This window comes from Mytilus edulis, chromosome 1 (genome assembly GCF_963676685.1).
Source record: "Mytilus edulis chromosome 1, xbMytEdul2.2, whole genome shotgun sequence".
NCBI lineage: Eukaryota > Metazoa > Mollusca > Bivalvia > Mytilida > Mytilidae > Mytilus > Mytilus edulis.
The window spans coordinates 4218585-4237218 of NC_092344.1; the positions used below are offsets into that span (position 1 = coordinate 4218585).

The 18634-nt window shown below is 33.2% G+C and overlaps 1 protein-coding gene across 1 annotated transcript; it reads right to left on the reverse strand.

Moving 5' to 3' along the window:
* Nucleotides 1-3382: 3382 nt before the first annotated feature.
* On the reverse strand, nucleotides 3383-17914 carry LOC139522355 (F-box only protein 7-like). Its single transcript, XM_071315888.1, has 10 exons — nucleotides 17752-17914; nucleotides 14293-14839; nucleotides 13704-13869; nucleotides 11638-11709; nucleotides 10835-10924; nucleotides 7047-7099; nucleotides 6380-6503; nucleotides 5885-5922; nucleotides 4797-4983; nucleotides 3383-3641 (listed from the first exon to the last, which is right to left on the reverse strand). Exons 1-10 carry the CDS (start codon nucleotides 17868-17870, stop codon nucleotides 3466-3468), a joined length of 1572 nt encoding a protein of 523 aa, XP_071171989.1. The 5' UTR covers nucleotides 17871-17914; the 3' UTR covers nucleotides 3383-3465.
* Between the last annotated feature and the right edge of the window lie 720 nt (nucleotides 17915-18634).

Sequence of the window (18634 nt, forward strand, 5' to 3'; positions counted from 1 at the left end):
GACAATAGGGTGTTTTGCTGTTTAACCACTGTCCCTGGTTATCAGGAAGGTTTTGATTAACATTGGAGACAATAGGATGTTTTGCTGTTTAACCACTGTCCCAGGTTATCAGGAAGGTTTTGATTAATATTGGAGACAATAGGGTGTTTTGTTGTTTAACCACTGTCCCAGGTTATCAGGAAGGTTTTGATTAACATTGGAGACAATAGGGTGTTTTGCTGTTTAACCACTGTCCCAGGTTATCAATAAGGTTTTGATTAATATTGGAGACAATAGGGTGTTTTGCTGTTTAACCACTGTCCCAGGTTATCAGGAAGGTTTTGATTAATATTGGAGACAATAGGGTGTTTTGCTGTTTAACCACTGTCTCAGGTTATCAGGAAGGTTTTGATTAATATTGGAGACAATAGGGTGTTTTGCTGTTTAACCAATGTCCTTGGTTATCAGGAAGGTTTTGATTAATATTGGAGACTATAGGGTGTTTTGCTGTTTAACCACTGTCTCAGGTTATCAGGAAGGTTTTGATTAATATTGGAGACAATAGGGTGTTTTGCTGTTTAACCACTGTCCCTGGTTATCAGGAAGGTTTTGATTAACATTGGAGACAATAGGGTGTTTTGCTGTTTAACCACTCTCCCAGGTTATCAGGAAGGTTTTGATTAACATTGGAGACAATAGGGTGTTTTGCTGTTTAACCACTGTCCCTGGTTATCAGGAAGGTTTTGATTAACATTGGAGACAATAGGGTGTTTTGCTGTTTAACCACTCTCCCAGGTTATCAGGAAGGTTTTGATTAACATTGGAGACAATAGGGTGTTTTGCTGTTTAACCACTGTCCAAGGTTATCAGGAAGGTTTTGATTAATATTGGAGACAATAGGGTGTTTTGCTGTTTAACCACTGTCCCTGGTTATCAGGAAGGTTTTGATTAATATTGGAGACTATAGGGTGTTTTGCTGTTTAACCACTGTCCCTGGTTATCAGGAAGGTTTTGATTAATATTGGAGACAATAGGGTGTTTTGCTGTTTAACCACTGGTTATCAGGAAGGTTTTGATTAATATTGGAGACAATAGGGTGTTTTGCTGTTTAACCACTGTCCAAGGTTATCAGGAAGGTTTTGATTAATATTGGAGACAATAGGGTGTTTTGCTGTTTAACCACTGGTTATCAGGAAGGTTTTGATTAATATTGGAGACAATAGGGTGTTTTGCTGTTTAACCACTGTCCAAGGTTATCAGGAAGGTTTTGATTAATATTGGAGACAATAGGGTGTTTTGCTGTTTAACCACTGTCCCTGGTTATCAGGAAGGTTTTGATTAACATTGGAGACAATAGGGTGTTTTGCTGTTTAACCACTGTCCCAGGTTATCAGGAAGGTTATGATTAATATTGGAGACAATAGGGTGACAAGTTGTTGTTTGCATGCTTGTCATTTTTCTTTTGGATTATATTTTGTTCTCAATAAGAATCATACCACATCTCTTTGTTTTATATTGCCATACATTATTGATTATATTTGGTATGTGGATGCATTATATGAATCACAAGTTGAGCCACATGTCATACGCTTCATATTAGTTTCATAACCAAATCATTTGGTATAGAAAATTCAGATGTCAGCTATGTGTCAAGGGAATTGAGTTAAATCAGTGTTGGCATTGTTCTTCCATCAGCCTGAAATTGGTTTCATTAACTAGCTGAAGTTTCCCAAACAAATTTGGATTGTAATGAGTTATGTCCCTTTGTAAATAGAATAATTGTCAAATTTGCTGTTTCTACTTTCAACTTTATTTGGCCTCGACCAAATGTTAATTTATCTCAACAATACTTATTACCACCAAACCAAATGTTATTTTATCTCAACAATACTTATTACCACCAAACACAGTTCATGTTGAAGTTTTTGTGCCGTCACTTTCACCGCTCTTGAGTTATGTCCCTTTATAAATGGATTATTTGATGAATTTGCCAAATATTTTGAATAGGCGATATATTCTTTTATTCAGTTACTAAAATAGTAAAAGTGCACATGTCTGTCTCTTTTATATCATCTTTGAGGCATTATGCTCTAAATAGTTCAAAGAATTAGTGTTGACTATTGCCTTTTCTTTTTTTTTATCACTTGTTCTTCATACATGTTGAAAGTTGCTTTGAAGTCAGAAGGTATACACTTATAAAAGGATGAAGATGTGATACATTTACTAATGAGACAACTATCTACCAAAAACAAATAACTTAAATCGAGGATGAAACAAGTGTAAGTCACCATTAGGCTTTAAGTAAATAAAACCAATACCACCAAATTGCAAACAGCAAAAAGTGAAAAAATAGTGAGTAACTTGACTTAAGGTAGATGGGGTGTCTAAATTATAATCCATAGAATTTTTTAATAATTTGCCAAAATGAAGTTTATATTATGCTTTTTAAAAAAAAGTAATAAAAAGAATGGGTCACCGGGCTTTTTTTCATGCTACACGGTGTTCAAAATTGTCAAATTTTGTATAGATTATGCATGGAAACCCCAATTTTCTGCAATAAAGCGTAAACTACACCATAGAATTTTGAGATAAAATATGAGAAGATAGCTTTAATAGTATGCTTTCAGTTAAGAAAAAGAAAAAATGGGGTCACCGGACCTGTTTTCTTGTTACATAATAAAATAGAGAAATTCCTAACACATTCTTTTGTAAAAATACCTTAATCTGAATTATCTGCCCTTGCATTTGAGTTGCCTCCCCTTATGTGGCAAAGTTGGAAAAAAATTGTTCAAACAAAAAATTTCTGTTTTTTGTAAAATACAATCATAAATATGATAAAACATGTCATTTTCTATGTAGAAGTGGAATTTCTTATACATGAATTATCTACTTCTCTAAAAATTTGCAAATTCTATTAAAGATCTAGACCTTGTTTTCTGGTATTTCCAAATCCAAGATGGAGGAAGACACCCTATCTACCTTAACCCATTTGATGGATTATGAAATTAAAGTCAAGTTCATATATCAAACCAACATCAACTTATCTGCATATCAAGTATTGTTGACCTGTCATGCGTACCTGAAGGTACTGCAGAACAGATTTCATCCTCAACACAGTCTTGTTTTATAAATACAATACTAGATAATTGCAAGGATGTGCAAATGTAAAACTGGTATACATTGTAACTCCACCAAATTGTATCTTGTCAAGCTATCAAATTATATACCTGCACCTTGTCCAGCTATCTGGACAATTGTTGTTTCTTGTTAAATATTTGCCTTGTGTCTTTTTTTTTACGAATGAGTTTTTTTTCTGATTTGTGTGTCTAGTGACATGTCCAAAATAGTTGTAATTCCTGTTATCCTTTTGTATGTTTTATTGAAAAAAACAAAGCACTTCATATTTATAAATAAAGGTATAATTTTAACAGATTATTCAACATATCAAAATAGTAACTGATTTTTCTTCAACTTTTAATTAAAAGTTTAAAAAAATCTGGGTCCTCCAATTCTCCCAAACATTCCTCTATTGTCTCTTAATCCACCACCCCTTCCAGGCCGAAAACTATGACCCGGTCCTAAAGGATCAAATCGTGGCTGTAATGGTTGTAATGGATTATGTCCACTTCTCCGACCACCAAAACCACCAACACCGCCAGGACCTGAAACAGAAAATAAAATTTTCTGTTAAAATTTTATCACATGTATGATCTTATTATTCTGTATATTGTTAGTTTTTCAATCCTTTGTTATTAGTGGAACACACAGATAAATAGATCACTCTTATTTTTCTCTAAAAATTCTAATAATAAAAATATTGCAAGAATTTCCAAATTTTTTTTTACAGCATCTTAAAACAAATTGGGTCTAATTAAGGTGGCTCAGGCTCTAATTAAGGCTGCTCGGGCCTATTCAAAGTTTTTATCAGAAGTACCATATTATTTGTTATTTTATTTTCTATAGAGATTGAATCAAATTGGTCTGAAAAAAATAGGGGGTACCGTCCCGGACCATTTAAGCTCAAAATATTATTTTTAAAGAGGTATGTAAAAGGGACCGTTTTTCAATGAAATGATAGGGAAAATAGAGGTGTTGACATAATTTTATCAGAATATCAAAAAAACATTCTATGACACTTGGTCCAAAAGTGTAATATAAAAAGCTGAAATATTGCATCAAAGAATGAACAAATAAAAAACACAGGTCACCGATAAGGAAAAAAATATTTGGCCTTTATCCCAATATTTTAGCGGGAAAATGGTGAAATTGGGTGAAAGGTCATTTTGAGTCTTTCACAGATACACATAATAACGATAATAATTTGTAAGTGACAAAAGTACAATAATTTAACATTTTTAATCAATCAAAATATTTGAAAAAATAATTGTGAATTTACGACACAAACTTTTCGTGTGCATGGTAATTCATGCGTGAAATTATACGCAGACGAATAGTCCCAATCCACCTTGAGAAGAATTTCAAGGAGAATAAGCATTCTGAGAGTATTGCATGGCAATATATAGTCCCCTATCAGTTAAAAATTCATTATAATGAAGCAAAATTCTGACTTGATCTATAACTTGTTATGGTGTATTTAACTTCATCAAAATATCAAGTCAATATCTTCAATCTTGAGGGAAAAACTGTTGAAAACTGATTATTTAAGTGATATTTTATGTCCAAAGACCATTACTTTGTACAAAATCATCAGACAAGAACAAAATTCCAACTTGATCTGTAACTTGTAATGATAAAACTTCTTCACTTGGGAACTAAATAGTTTGTTTTAAATATGACATAATGTGTATTATTCTTACCTTGGAACTGTGGGAAAAGATCAAAATCTCCTCCAATCATTCCTGGTGGATAAGAGGGTAGTGGGTTAGGGAAACCTGGATCATGATCTGGTCTAAATACAGGAGGCACAATACAGGTCATCTGACTTAGAAATCTACGTCTATCTTTCTCTCTCTGTTTCCGTAACTGAAATTCTGTCTTATAGATCTATAATGGGAAACATACATGTAAACAGGATTCTGTCTTATAGATCTATAATGGGAAACATACATGTAAACAAGATTCTGTCTTATAGATCTATAATGGGAAACATACATGTAAACAGGATTCTGTCTTATAGATCTATAATGGGAAACATACATGTAAACAGGATTCTGTCTTATAGATCTATAATGGGAAACATACATGTAAACAGGATTCTGTCTTATAGATCTATAATTGGAAACATACATGTAAACAGGTATATATTTCAAATTCTACTTAGTATAATATAAATGTAAAAGTAATATATTTGGCTTCAAATAAATAAAAAGTTTTTATATGATAGCAAACATTTACCTCATTTTCATAATTCATGTGCTCAGTACCTACTGTCTATTTTTATTAGAATAGATAAACTTAACTTTAGATATTACTTCACTTGACAAAATATTCATAGATTATTTAATGAAAATGACCATGTCCCTTTTTATTTCAAAGATACATTGACAACAAAAGTTTATACATGGTCTGCATCCAAAGCACTTTCCTGGATTTAATATCACCAGGAATGCTAAATACCAAATATCACCAGGAACGCTAAATACCAAATACTTAAAAGCCAAAGATGTATAAAACCCAAAACATGTCCAAAACATCAAAACCACAGTAGAATGTATTTGAAAGAAATAATTGCAGTTACCTCCCCTTCTGTCTTAAATTTTTAGATTTATTTTTTATTTCTTTGGAAGATAAAAGTATCAACATATTTGTATAAATGAAACTTAAAATATTTCAGCCCCTTACAACCTTAAAACATTGTATCAAAATAATGATACTTGAACTAATGAGAATACATGACAGATAGTAGCCATCAATAAATATTGTGTATAAAATATTATGTACTTACTGTATACCAGTCTTGTGATAAATCATTATTCTGTCTATCTAAAATACATACAATGTTAAAATTACTCCTTTCCTTAGCTCAAACATAATCTTATTTACTTGAGGCATACATTTTTGAATATCAGTGGACCAATGATTTTTAAACAAAATATATATAGGCACCAAAACATGTCGATCAATAAATTTTCTGCAGCAGTCCCTTAAGTGTTGTTGTTATAAGACTCTCTGAAAAATATATATATTTTTCCCTTGAAATAAAAGTATTTTTTATAGGAACATTTATGTGTGTGTAAAATTATTCGGTGAAGTGGTGACATTATCTGTTAGTAAATATTTCCCTGTTAATATAAATGCATTGTATAAGTCTGTAAAACATGAGCAATGAACATTTGTATTTGAGGTTAGGTAACTGTTTATATTTTTACAGTGACTGCTAACAAGTTAATAAATCCTGGTAACTACACACATATTTCCACAAGGCTCTCTACATACGTACTTCCAAAATCTTTGAGATAATGTCTGCGCCATAAATATCTATCTTTACAAATCTGTTGGAAATCTTTACATGTATCCATCATTCTTACAGTGCTTGGCACATCAAGGAAACTAAAAACTGTCAACTATAAAGAAAAAAAGGTGTGACTTTGTTTAAACTAATGGAAATCAAATTGTTGGTTAAACTATGAACCATTTCATAATACTAATCACACAAATCTTACATAAAATGCAGAATAAATCGTGATGAAACTGAATGGCGGATCCAGAAACTTTTATAAGTGGGGGCCCACTGACTGCCTAACTGGAGGCCCGCTCAGGTCATGCTCCAGTGATTCACTATATAATTAACCAAAGAGGGGGGGGGGGTTGCACCCATTGGCCTCCCCTCTTAGTCCGCCTCTGAAACTTGTGTCAACAGATCATACCTTATGAACATTGAACATGTATATTTTTTCCTGTGTATCTTACTCATATTTTCTGGGTATTTTGTTTATACTGTTTCTGTTGAATATATCTTTTTATTCTTTTTTTAGTAAATAGAGCCATTGATAAGTTGATCAGCTGCTAAATGACTATGAAAGAACCATTTAATTTCCCTTTGACTGATGCACTAAAAAAATATTCCCAATTATTTACTTTATTGAGGCAATGAAAGGAGAACTTACTTTGATTTCGTGACTTAATGACATAATACCACTCAACACAGGAAATCCATGATCTGTAAATAAATAAACACAGTTAATATACCTTCTCTTTTCTTTAAAACACAAAAAGTAGCTTTCTATACATGCTCTTTACTATCTGTATTTGTTATAGAATTGGTAGCTTTCTATACATGCTCTATACTATCTGTATTTGTTATAGAATTGGCAGCTTTGTACCATTATTGAGGGGGAGGACAGGGGTAAGGGAGACAGGGAGAAAGGGGGTAGGAGAAAGGAGAAAAGGGGTGGGAGAAAGGAGAAAGGGGGTAGGAGAAAGGAGAGGAAGGCTGGGAGAAAGGAGAAAAAATAAAATATCTCTCCTTTTAAATTTTTTTCTAATATTTCAAGAAAAAATATCTCAAAAGGAGATGTTTTATTCTAATGGGAGAAAGGAGAAGAGGGGTGGGATAAGGGAGAAGGGTACCCCCCTGTCCTCCCCCTCATTATTACCACAAAACAAAAACATCCAGGAAAATTGAAAGCCTTGAAAATTAATAAATTTATAATAATTTACAATTAAAGTCAATGTACAACAATTACGGAGTAGTTCAGTGTATCTGGGCACGTAAGAATTTTGGCTACATTTCGGTAAACTCATAGAACCAATCATCAGATAATATCTTTATACAATATGTTTGTCTAAAATTAGGGAAACCCCTGGTTGGAGTTCCTCAGATGAAAGTGGATTTCATGCATTGTCACCTTGAAATTTGAATATAAAAAGATTTCATACAACAAAATACACTTCAGCTTGAATCAAACAGCGTGTTTGATTCAAGCTGAAGTGTATTTTTTTATTCCACCTAAAGTGTTTTTTGTGATTCAAGCTGAAGTGCATTTTGTGGCATAATTCTTTTATTAAATTTAACAATTTCACGATGACATGCACAAAATCCCCTCTCACCTAAAAAAAAAACACACCACACTCCAAATATGAAATGCAGTGCAAAAGTTATTTCATTTTTATAAAATTTGTCTTGAAAGGAAACCATATAATCTAAAGATGTTAATTTTTTAATGGAAAATGGTTAAACATGGGATTACAATTATATATTTATATATGCTTGAACTTGACTTGAATTTACACATTGTCTGTTCCTCGTGTAGACAAATTAACCCTTTCCCTTTCATGCATTTTAGACCTTTACTTATCGAAAATACATTATCAAAGTTTAAATGAATACAGAATTCGCATCAATGGTCATACACATGCCATGTTGGGGTCAAATGAAAGATAATTGGTAAAATATTTCAAAAAATTAAGTTTGACAATAATTCGTCATTTTTTGGTCACGTGGTATATTTCCAAAAGTCACGTGACTGTTGGAGAAAAAGTGAAAAAATACGAAATCCTTGGGCAAAAAGTCGTGCAGAGACATATTGGTGGACTAATAGGGTCAGGTTTTGATGGAAACACAATGCCTCGAGTCTGTTGAAGCCATATAAGTTATCATAGTGGTATAAATAGACGCATAACTTGCTGTAGGCCTTGAAATGTCGATGTCCGTAACATTTAAAATAATTGATTTTAGACGCTCTTTTTGTCCGATTTCAAACTTGGACCCTAGTTTTATTTGTCTTATTCGTTTTCAATCAATCAGCAGTCTTAACTTTGTTTTTACAAGGGAAAATTCATTGAATTACCAATGCTAGCTCGATCTGGGACACCCTTGACCGAGCCCGATGGAGAAAGTGGGTAAAAAAAAGGGGGGGGCAATTTTGCACACACATTCTTTAAAAAAAAAAATATTTGTAGGTTTATTTTAATTATTTTAATTTTAGTTTCTTGTGTACAATTTGGAAATTAGTATGGCGTTCATTATCACTGGACTAGTATATATTTGTTTAGGGGCCAGCTGAAGGACGCCTTCGGGTGCGGGAATTTCTCGCTACATTGAAGACCTGTTGGTGACCCTCTGCTGTTGTTTTTTATTTGGTCGGGTTGTTGTCTCTTTGACACATTTCCCATTTCCATTCTCAATTTTATTCCTTTTTGAAATTGAAAGTAAAGTTAAGTTAAGTTACATTTAATATAGGAAATTGTTTTTTCAACTCCGGCAGTGAGATTCGAACTCTCAATCTTAGCGCCTTGAGATAGATCAGCGTACCCCTGCGCCACTGACATTGTAGTGACTTTATCGAATTTTAAGTACTTAAGTCTACTACTACGAAAGAAATGAAAAAAAAAATAATATAAAGATTCTCACCCAGTTTGTTTTCTTTTTGGAATTATGTGTTCAGATGATAACTTTTTGTTGCCAAATGCATGATTTTTACGCAAATCTAGGAGGAATCCACTCTTTAAACTGTCATTTTTTCATTGACATATACATGTTTCTTCATTCAAACAAAAGTGTTTTCAACTTTAGTATACCGCAACATTTACGAAACCATGTTTTGTTACATCTATTTTCAGATTGTTAGCGTAATTCAAGTTTGTGATTGCGCTGCTACACTAAAAATTACATTTGCAACTAGTGTACAAGTTAGAACTATTAGTTTAATACTATTCTTCAAAAACTCACTGCACAGTTATTGAAAAAAGACATAAATCCTCTTAAAAGAGCAGTTTTCTTTGCACTTCTATTTGAGAATATCCCTCAAAATTCGAAGAAAAATAAATGGTTTTTACAGAAAAATTACACATCAGTAAGGGGCGACTTGTTTATTAACTAATAATGATAGAGGTTTGATGCACATTAAATCGCATTGCTGGTTATCTGAGGATTAATTTGAGCCCTTAACCACATCTGTACGTCAGCAAATGGCGATTAAACATGTCTAAATGTCCCAAAAAAATCTTGAAATTGGTTTCACCGGTAAGCTGTATCGGTGTGAAAGGGAGAGGGTTAATACACTAACAAGAAGGATTTTATTCATTGTGTCTATGACAGATCAGATTATGCACACTATCACTGAACAGACACAGGGGATTCCACTGTTAATTGTCACTGAACAGACACAGGGAATTCCACTGTTAATTGTCACTGAACAGACACAGGGGATTCCACTGTTAATTGTCACTGAACAGACACAGGGAATTCCACTGTTAATTGTCACTGAACAGACACAGGGGATTCCACTGTTAATTGTCACTGAACAGACACAGGGAATTCCACTGTTAATTGTCACTGAACAGACACAGGGAATTCCACTGTTAATTGTCACTGAACAGACACAGGGAATTCCACTGTTAATTGTCACTGAACAGACACAGGGAATTCCACTGTTAATTGTCACTGAACAGACACAGGGGATTCCACTGTTAATTGTCACTGAACAGACACAGGGAATTCCATTGTTAATTGTCACTGAACAGACACAGGGAATTCCACTGTTAATTGTCACTGAACAGACACAGGGAATTCCACTGTTAATTGTCACTGAACAGACACAGGGGATTCCACTGTTAATTGTCACTGAACAGACACAGGGAATTCCACTGTTAATTGTCACTGAACAGACACAGGGAATTCCACTGTTAATTGTCACTGAACAGACACAGGGCATTCCACTGTTAATTGTCACTGAACAGACACAGGGAATTCCACTGTTAATTGTCACTGAACAGACACAGGGCATTCCACTGTTAATTGTTGTTTTACTAAAGGATAACATTCATTTCAAATCACATTTAAAAAGAATATAATGGCTTGCAGTACATTCTCTAAGTGTAAGACGACTTGGTAACCCATCTATTTACATATGACTATAATATAACTGACCAAATAAATTGATCAATAACTTACTTTGTCTATAGGTCTGCAGTAGCGGTAATGATATATTATCTTTAAATATCATTGACAACTTTGGTAAATTCTTATATACTTTATTTATTTCTGAAATATATATATATATATATAGATAGATAGAGATATGACATATTTTGCATAGGCTCTTCTCACAGTCATATGAAACAAAAAAATAATTTAAGAGAAGCTTTATTATAACTATTGACATAATTTCACCAAATATGAAGATGTTTCTTGTGAGTGCACATACTTTGCTAATCTAAAATATACTTAAAACTTTATTTTTTGAATGCCTGGTACCGTAGTCAAGTTATGACAAATTTAAGAATATGTATGATAACTTTTAAATTTGCAGTAATATTTAAGTCAGACAAGCCTGTACTCCTTTCATAGAGATCCATACACCTAAGCTAAAGTTATAGTCCAGAAACCAAATGTCATCATACCAAGACAACAACTCCAACGATGATGAAGTGATAGCATTATACAAGTTCAATTTTTTTGCAGTCATATATAAAAATTGAACATTACAAAAATGAACCTTTACATTGCTTATTATAAGTGAGGTTTGGGTTGAGAAAAATTAAACCTTATTCACCGCAAACAGTTTAAAACATATTTTGTTGTGAAATCAAGGCAACAGAGTTAAAAACAGCCTAAGTTGACTGTATAGGGTTTAAGCTGTTTTCTGTGTTATGGATAGATCCATCTACAATATCTTGAGCATTTATTGCAGAAAAAAATGAAAATCCAATATCAGGACAAACTAATCTTTTGTACATTAGTATATTTGTTCTTACCACCATCAATGGATTGTATGAAGTCAGAAAATGTTATATTCAATGGTATATCTTCTTTATCTGGGCTTCTACCTGTAAAAGAGAAGCCATCTCTATAAGTTACCAAAATTAACTGACATTTAAAAAAATACCAATTTAATACATTTCATAGACTGATTTTTTTGTATTTTAATATTAGGCAGTTCTTTGATAGTTTCAATTATATTTTTCGCATCTTTTTTTCAGATTTTGCCAAAATGTAGTACGGTACATATTGATATATGTTCAAAAATATAATAAAAATGATAGGTCTCTGCACATTTTTTCAAGCTACAGATTGTAACAAAATGATAAATTTAGTATGGATTATACAGGAAAAATAATCATTATGGGATTATAAGCTAAACTAAATGATAGAATTGTAAAATAAAATACGAGAAAATAGGTTTTAGAAAATGCTTTGAGAATATCAAAGAAAAGATAGGGCCACCGTGCATTTTTTCCGCCTAAAATACACAATAGCAAAATTCCATGTAGATTCCTTCAGAAATTGCACATTTTCAGAGTTACCCCCCTTATTTATAAGATTACAACAATATTAATATTGATACATGTGTAGATACTGTGTGCTTGATTTTTATTGTTTTTAAATTGAAACTTTAATTAAGGGGGGTAACTCTGAAAATGTGCAATTTCTGAAGGAATCTACAAGGTCCAGATTTTCAATCAAGTTAGCAAAATCTGGACCTTATACCGGCGTCACACAGCAGCATATAATTCCAACAAACGCTGGACAAAGTAAAAAATGCAAGGGCTGTATAGCCAGTCAAGGTTGTTAAAAACTTCCATTTGTTGTGGTAAAAAATCATGTACGTTGCCAATACGCTAGACATTTTGAATGCATTCAACCTGTCAATCATATCTGTATCATGTGCACAACGAACTTTAAGCGTGTATTGGGCGTACAAAAAGGGACTTAAGCGTTTATCGGGCGTACAAATAACGTAACGTATTTCTGGCGTTTGTCTTACGTAGATGGAATGCATGCTAAGAAGGAAAAAAGTTTCTTGAACATAATTGAGACGCGTCCCAGTCGTATCTGGGACAATACACCGTGCTTTCAGCGTGTCTGGGATGTTTAATTATGAGGTGTTTGTGACAAACACACCCTCATATATTTTAGTTAAAGTCGAACAATCTTGAGGCATATACAAAGTGCCCTAAACATGTCTCAAACTTATCTATAGCGTTTTCAACTCGCTTGTAGCGTATGAATTTCGTGTGTGTAGCGTACAGGAATACACTTGACACACGCTAGAGCTGGATTAAAAGTTTTAAGCTGCTAAAAAATTCCCTTGAGTTATAGCGTTCCCCAAGTGTATAACTTTGTATTTAGACGTACTTCATACTTATGCAACGCACGTTTAACAATTGCTTAGCGTTCCGCTGGCTTGCAACTAGCGAAAAAGGTCTTTGTCATTTTTCTTTGTACGTCTGGTGCAGGCCGGTTTATACATGCTATACGCCAATGTGTGACGCCAGCATAAGATTCTGTTTTTTACAATCCAAGATGGCAAAAGACACTCATACCACCTGAAGGTAATGTAGTTCATTAAGAGATAAAAGTTGACGGTTTATTTATGAAGAAAATTTTCAGTGAAAAGACAGACATAGAATATTGAAAACTGAATGCTGTTCCAGGGTTCTCACTATTTTTGAAGGGTTCAAATAATAAAATGGAAACCAAGTCAAATTTAGAGTATTATAAAGTTTTGTTTTAAATTGATGATAAATGTGCTCAATTGATACAACAATTTATAATATTAATGTATCTATGGATTCACTTATTTTGAAATTGATGAGTCTAACAGATTTTCATGAGTCCAGGAATCATGGACTTGCCTAAGTAACTACAATTTGTAAGTGAGAACCACAGTAGTTTATTCATATTCAGAATAAGAACAACAGTGTTGCCTTTGATACAGTTGGGAGAATTTAGATATAAGAAATAAATGGTAGTGGTACATCATTTCTGATTGTTTTCACCATGCTTTACACCATCATTTACCTGAATTTTTAAAACTTACCATGAATAATCAATAATTTACCCATCTTTAAACAGACTAGAGTAAATATATCCCTATCAGAACAACTGTTGTGTGTGTACTTTAATGTATAACTTGCTGGTGATCCTCTCTTCCAATCTGCATTCATCATATCTGATCTTCCAGAGGCTGTGCTTTGATCTGAGGTCTTTAAAAGAAAGAAATAAAGTGACCTTGATGGTTGCACACTATGATCATGAGGCAAATGTTGATAAGGATGAATGCGAAGGTCACAGTAATGGTAGTTATCAGAGATCAAAAAGAATACAACCTGATAATCTATTGCCATGGCAACCTTGAATAGAAAGTAAATTTGTGATATTTTTAAAAGTTATTTTAACAAAACACAGTCGAGAACACCCAGAAAGATTACAGAAGCAGAGGTTATTGGAATTTTATTGACCCTATTAAACAATTTCTGATAGTTTCCCTGACCCATTCCATATTTTAAAGTTTGTAATTGTGACCTATTCCAGCTGCATATGCTATCACCTTGTACAAATGTTGTATATAGGAAGTGCCCCCCCCCCCCCCCCAAGACAAATGTACATTAAAGTCTGCAATCCCTTACCTGCACAGGTATGTATCCTGATTCTAACATTAGAATATGTAATACAATAACCAGAGCTTCATGTGTAGATGTAACATCACTTTCTATATAAACTTTAACCAGTAATGGCGGTACTGCTCCCTGTACACTGTCTCTACATAATAATGGCTCTGATAAACATTTGTTTACAATGGCATGATCTACTGGTTTCTCTTCCATAGCTACATCTGATTCACTATATGAGAAACCAGATGCTGCTGATGTAGGGTTTTCAGTGTTTGCTATTTGTGAAATGTTGCCATAGTAGCCACTAGTTGATGGTTTGTTATCTTCATTTTTAGAACTAGAACAAGTTGAATGATCTGTTTCCATAGCAACAGTTTTGTCCTGTTCATTACTGAGTGTTGGTATCTCCTCCTTGTCTAAAGATACAATGTGGATCAAATCCCCCCCAACAATATTGCAGTCTTTAAGTGTTAAATCATCTTTATTCCACGGACTATCTTCTTCTGTAGAAGTGTCAGCTCCTGTCATAGGATCTCTACCATTTAAACTAAAGAAATATTCCCTAAAAAACAAGAAAATATTTAACATATATATTTAAAAATCTCATTAGTTTAAACATATTTATTTATAGTGGATTTAGAAACAAGTTTTTCAATTTATATTAATCCCTTTCCACTTTGCAGGTGCAAACAATCTCATTGCTGATGATCTCTGTTTCTGCAACACATTATTACCCAATGATTAGTAGTCTCAGTGACTGCATTTGTAAATTGGTCTAAATAGCGATAATTATGTCATATTGAAACCTATCTATACATATATATATATATATAAAACGTCTGAATAATAGTCAATGATTTTTCCCACGGCGCTGGACCGTTACAATATGTATATATCTTTTATCTTTTTATCAATATCAAACTTTAGATTATCATATATACCATGTATACAGAACCTGTAAATTAAATGTTAACAACACTACCACACAATATTGTGATGGAATTGCTTTGCTTGCATAGCTAGTGGATCCTTGGCCAGTTCTAAACCTCTTTAGCATGGTTGGTTAGAGCACTGACTTGAAACACTATTCAGACAATATAATGGAGCGAGGGGGACATGTGGACTAATCACCATGTGTCAAAGTTTAAGTACTGTCATGACTGTATCAATATCAAGAAATCTAGAGATCTTGGGTTTGAGTTCCGAAGGAGACAATGTGATTTTTTAATAAGAATCATTCTCTCAGTCTCAGACTTGACTCAGGTTACAGGACAAAAATTACTTTTAACAATATACATAGTCTTAGTGCACCAGTTTAATATATATATAAGTTATAACACAAATAATCATGACAGTATAGCAGTCGTTAAATGTAATACAACACTGATATTAAACTTAATGACTGGAAACACACTAGAGTCGCACCAGCATATAAAAAGGGGGATAAGCATAAACCAGTCAATTATAGACCTATCTCATTAACTTGTATTTGCTGCAAGTTAATGGAACACATAGTAACATCACATATTATGAAACATCTCGAAGCAAATAACATCTTGTACGACCTCCAACATGTCCAACATGGTTTTCGGCGCTCTCGATCTTGCGAGACCCAACTTCTCTCCTTCATACAAGAACTTCAATCCAAAAAAAATTCAAATTCAAATACACAAACAAACCTTGTAATAATGGACTTTGCGAAGGCCTTTGATAAAGTTCTGCATCGTCACTTACAAATTACACTATTTTGGCATTAATGGAAACACTTTAAACTGGATCTCTGCATTTCTCTCCGATCGAACTCAAACAGTTGTTCTGGATGGAAGATCATCAAGCACAGTACCAGTCACCTCTGGGGTTCCGCAAGGTACTGACTTAGGTCCAGTCTTATTCTTGGCTTATATTAACGACCTCCCAGACTACCTTACACATACAGTAGCACACTAAGATTATTTGCTGATGACAGTATCATATATATGCCAGTTAAATCCCAGATTGACTGCCTTAAACTGCAAGCTGACCCTGATGCAGCTGCAAAATGGGAAGGAGACTGGCTGATGGCCTTCCACCCAGACAAGTGTAATGTTCTCTCTGTCACAACTAAACGTCAACCTCTACAACAGAATTACACTCTTCACAACCATACTTTAGAAACTGTTACATCTGCTAAATACTTAAGCATCACATTACAATCAAACCTTAAATGGGACAAACACATAGATGACAATATCTCGAAAGCCAACAAAACACTCAGCTTCCTTCGAACAAACCTGAAAACATCTAATCAAAACATCAAGAGCCAGGCATACCAAGCACTTGTCTGTCCCAAACTCGAAATACTCTTGCTCGGTTTGGGACCCCCACACTTCAGAATCTATCTCAAAGATAGAGATGGTCCAAAAGAGAGCTTCTCGGTATGCCTGCAACAGGTACTATAATCAGTCAGGGGTGGTACTTAAACAAGTATGTATATATGGAGCGGGCATAATGGAATATATTTTGATTCATTTGCTTAATACTATGCTATAAGTGTACTCTTGTTATGTCAATTCGATGCTTTATTTGTAGAACTCTCAGTCACGCTTTGCCATCTTTATTATTTAAGCATGTTTCCAGATCCCACGACGAGGACGTGGTTCTACCTTGGGGTCCAAATAATTAATTTTTTTTAAATTATTTTTAGTCATTATATAGTAAAATGTACGTTTAATGAGGCAATAAACAAATAAAAAGATGAAAACATTCACATTTCAATTTTCTTTTCCTCTTGTTTGATTTCAGTTCTTTGTATTTCACAATTTGTGTCAATATTTTCAGGACAATGATGCACAAATAATTCATTTTGCGAGCTTAATATATATTGCACGAAAAGAGTTTTAAAAAACAAATTATAAGATAAATAATATGTTCTAAAACACAAGGAAAAGTAATCTCATAATACAATAATTAAACGTAATACTGGCTGTTAAACATAATAGTAGCTGCGGAACTGTAGCTCTTAGGTCCTTATGTTATTTTTTGACTATTTGCGGACCGCAAATATTTTTGACTATTTGCGGACCGCAAATAGTCAAAAAATAACATAAGGACCTAAGAGCTACGGTTCCGCAGCTAACATAATAGTAGTCCAAATAATTATGACGTCTTGAAAGGCTATTATAATTTTTTTCTTTGACGCCTTATAATAGCCTTTCAAGACGTCATAATTATTTGGACTAACATAATAGACACATGATAGATGATAAAATATTATGTAAATAATGTTTCATTTTTTTCTATCAATTTTAACTTTCTTGTCGCTAAAATTATTTTCTTTTCTTGGCCACGTATGCACCAGTTATTAATCATCTTTATTCAGATGGAAATCTGGAAAACTTAAAGAAGAAGAGTAGGCAGGTAGGAAAACCCTTTAACTTTAAGTAAGAAATCTGTGTTCAAAACGGAACAATTTAAGGAATGACATAAATAATTAACCTTGGAAAAGTGTTGTCAAACAATCCAAAAATAAACTGACGTAGATCATTTAGTTTACACTCATTGTCTATGTCTATAGACTTCGTGATTTTGCGGTTTCGAATTCTAATTTTCATCATTGTTGTTGGTTGTGAATTCGAACCTTTCGTTGTTTCAAACTGGAGAGCTAAGTTTAGCATGGGATTACTTCCCTTGTGTTACAAACGGTTGCAATTTTTAATTGAATTATCCCCCTTTGGTCGCAAACTTACATTTTGATCATCATAGAAGATAGAATAGAATAGAATAGAATACTGTTATTTCCCAAATTACAGGGCCCATAAAAGGCATAAAATCAGATACAATTGATTTACATAATTGGTAACAACAACAATAATAGAGGCATATACATATATATTTGGAATATAAGCATTGGTCAGAATCAAGCTAAAACCCACATATATATTGTGAATAAAAGAATAATAAAATTACATTATACATGTATATGTATTCATTCTCAAATTATTTACTTGACTTAGTGTCTGTGTTCATACCTGATCTCCTTAATTCTTATTTTAGTGATAAATAAACAAAAAAAAATAGAAAAAAAGTCGCTGGATATATAACGTAAGGGTACCCAAATTGCACCTATTTAGAAAAAAATAGCAACGGAAATCTTACTACATAAGACTCATCAGTGTCGCTCATACCAAATATTTATAAAGCCAAACAAGTACAAAGTTGAAGAGCATTGAGGATCCAAAATTCCAAAAAGTTGTAGAAAATTGACAATGTTTATTTGCACATACACACTTATATAATCTTATATCAAAATGTCAGTAAGATTTCTCTGTATGGCATGATCAAATGATATATGTATACAATAAATCTGCCAACTAAAAAA

Coding starts and splice junctions, on each gene's coding strand:
- LOC139522355 (XM_071315888.1), bottom strand. CDS start 17,870: ATGATGAAAATTAGAATTCGAAACCGCAAAATCACGAAGTCTATAGAC. Junction 10,925..11,637: donor CATACAATCCATTGATGGTG/GTAAGAACAAAT, acceptor TATATATTTCAG/AAATAAATAAAGTATATAAG. Junction 5,923..6,379: donor TTATCTCAAAGATTTTGGAA/GTACGTATGTAG, acceptor TATGTATTTTAG/ATAGACAGAATAATGATTTA.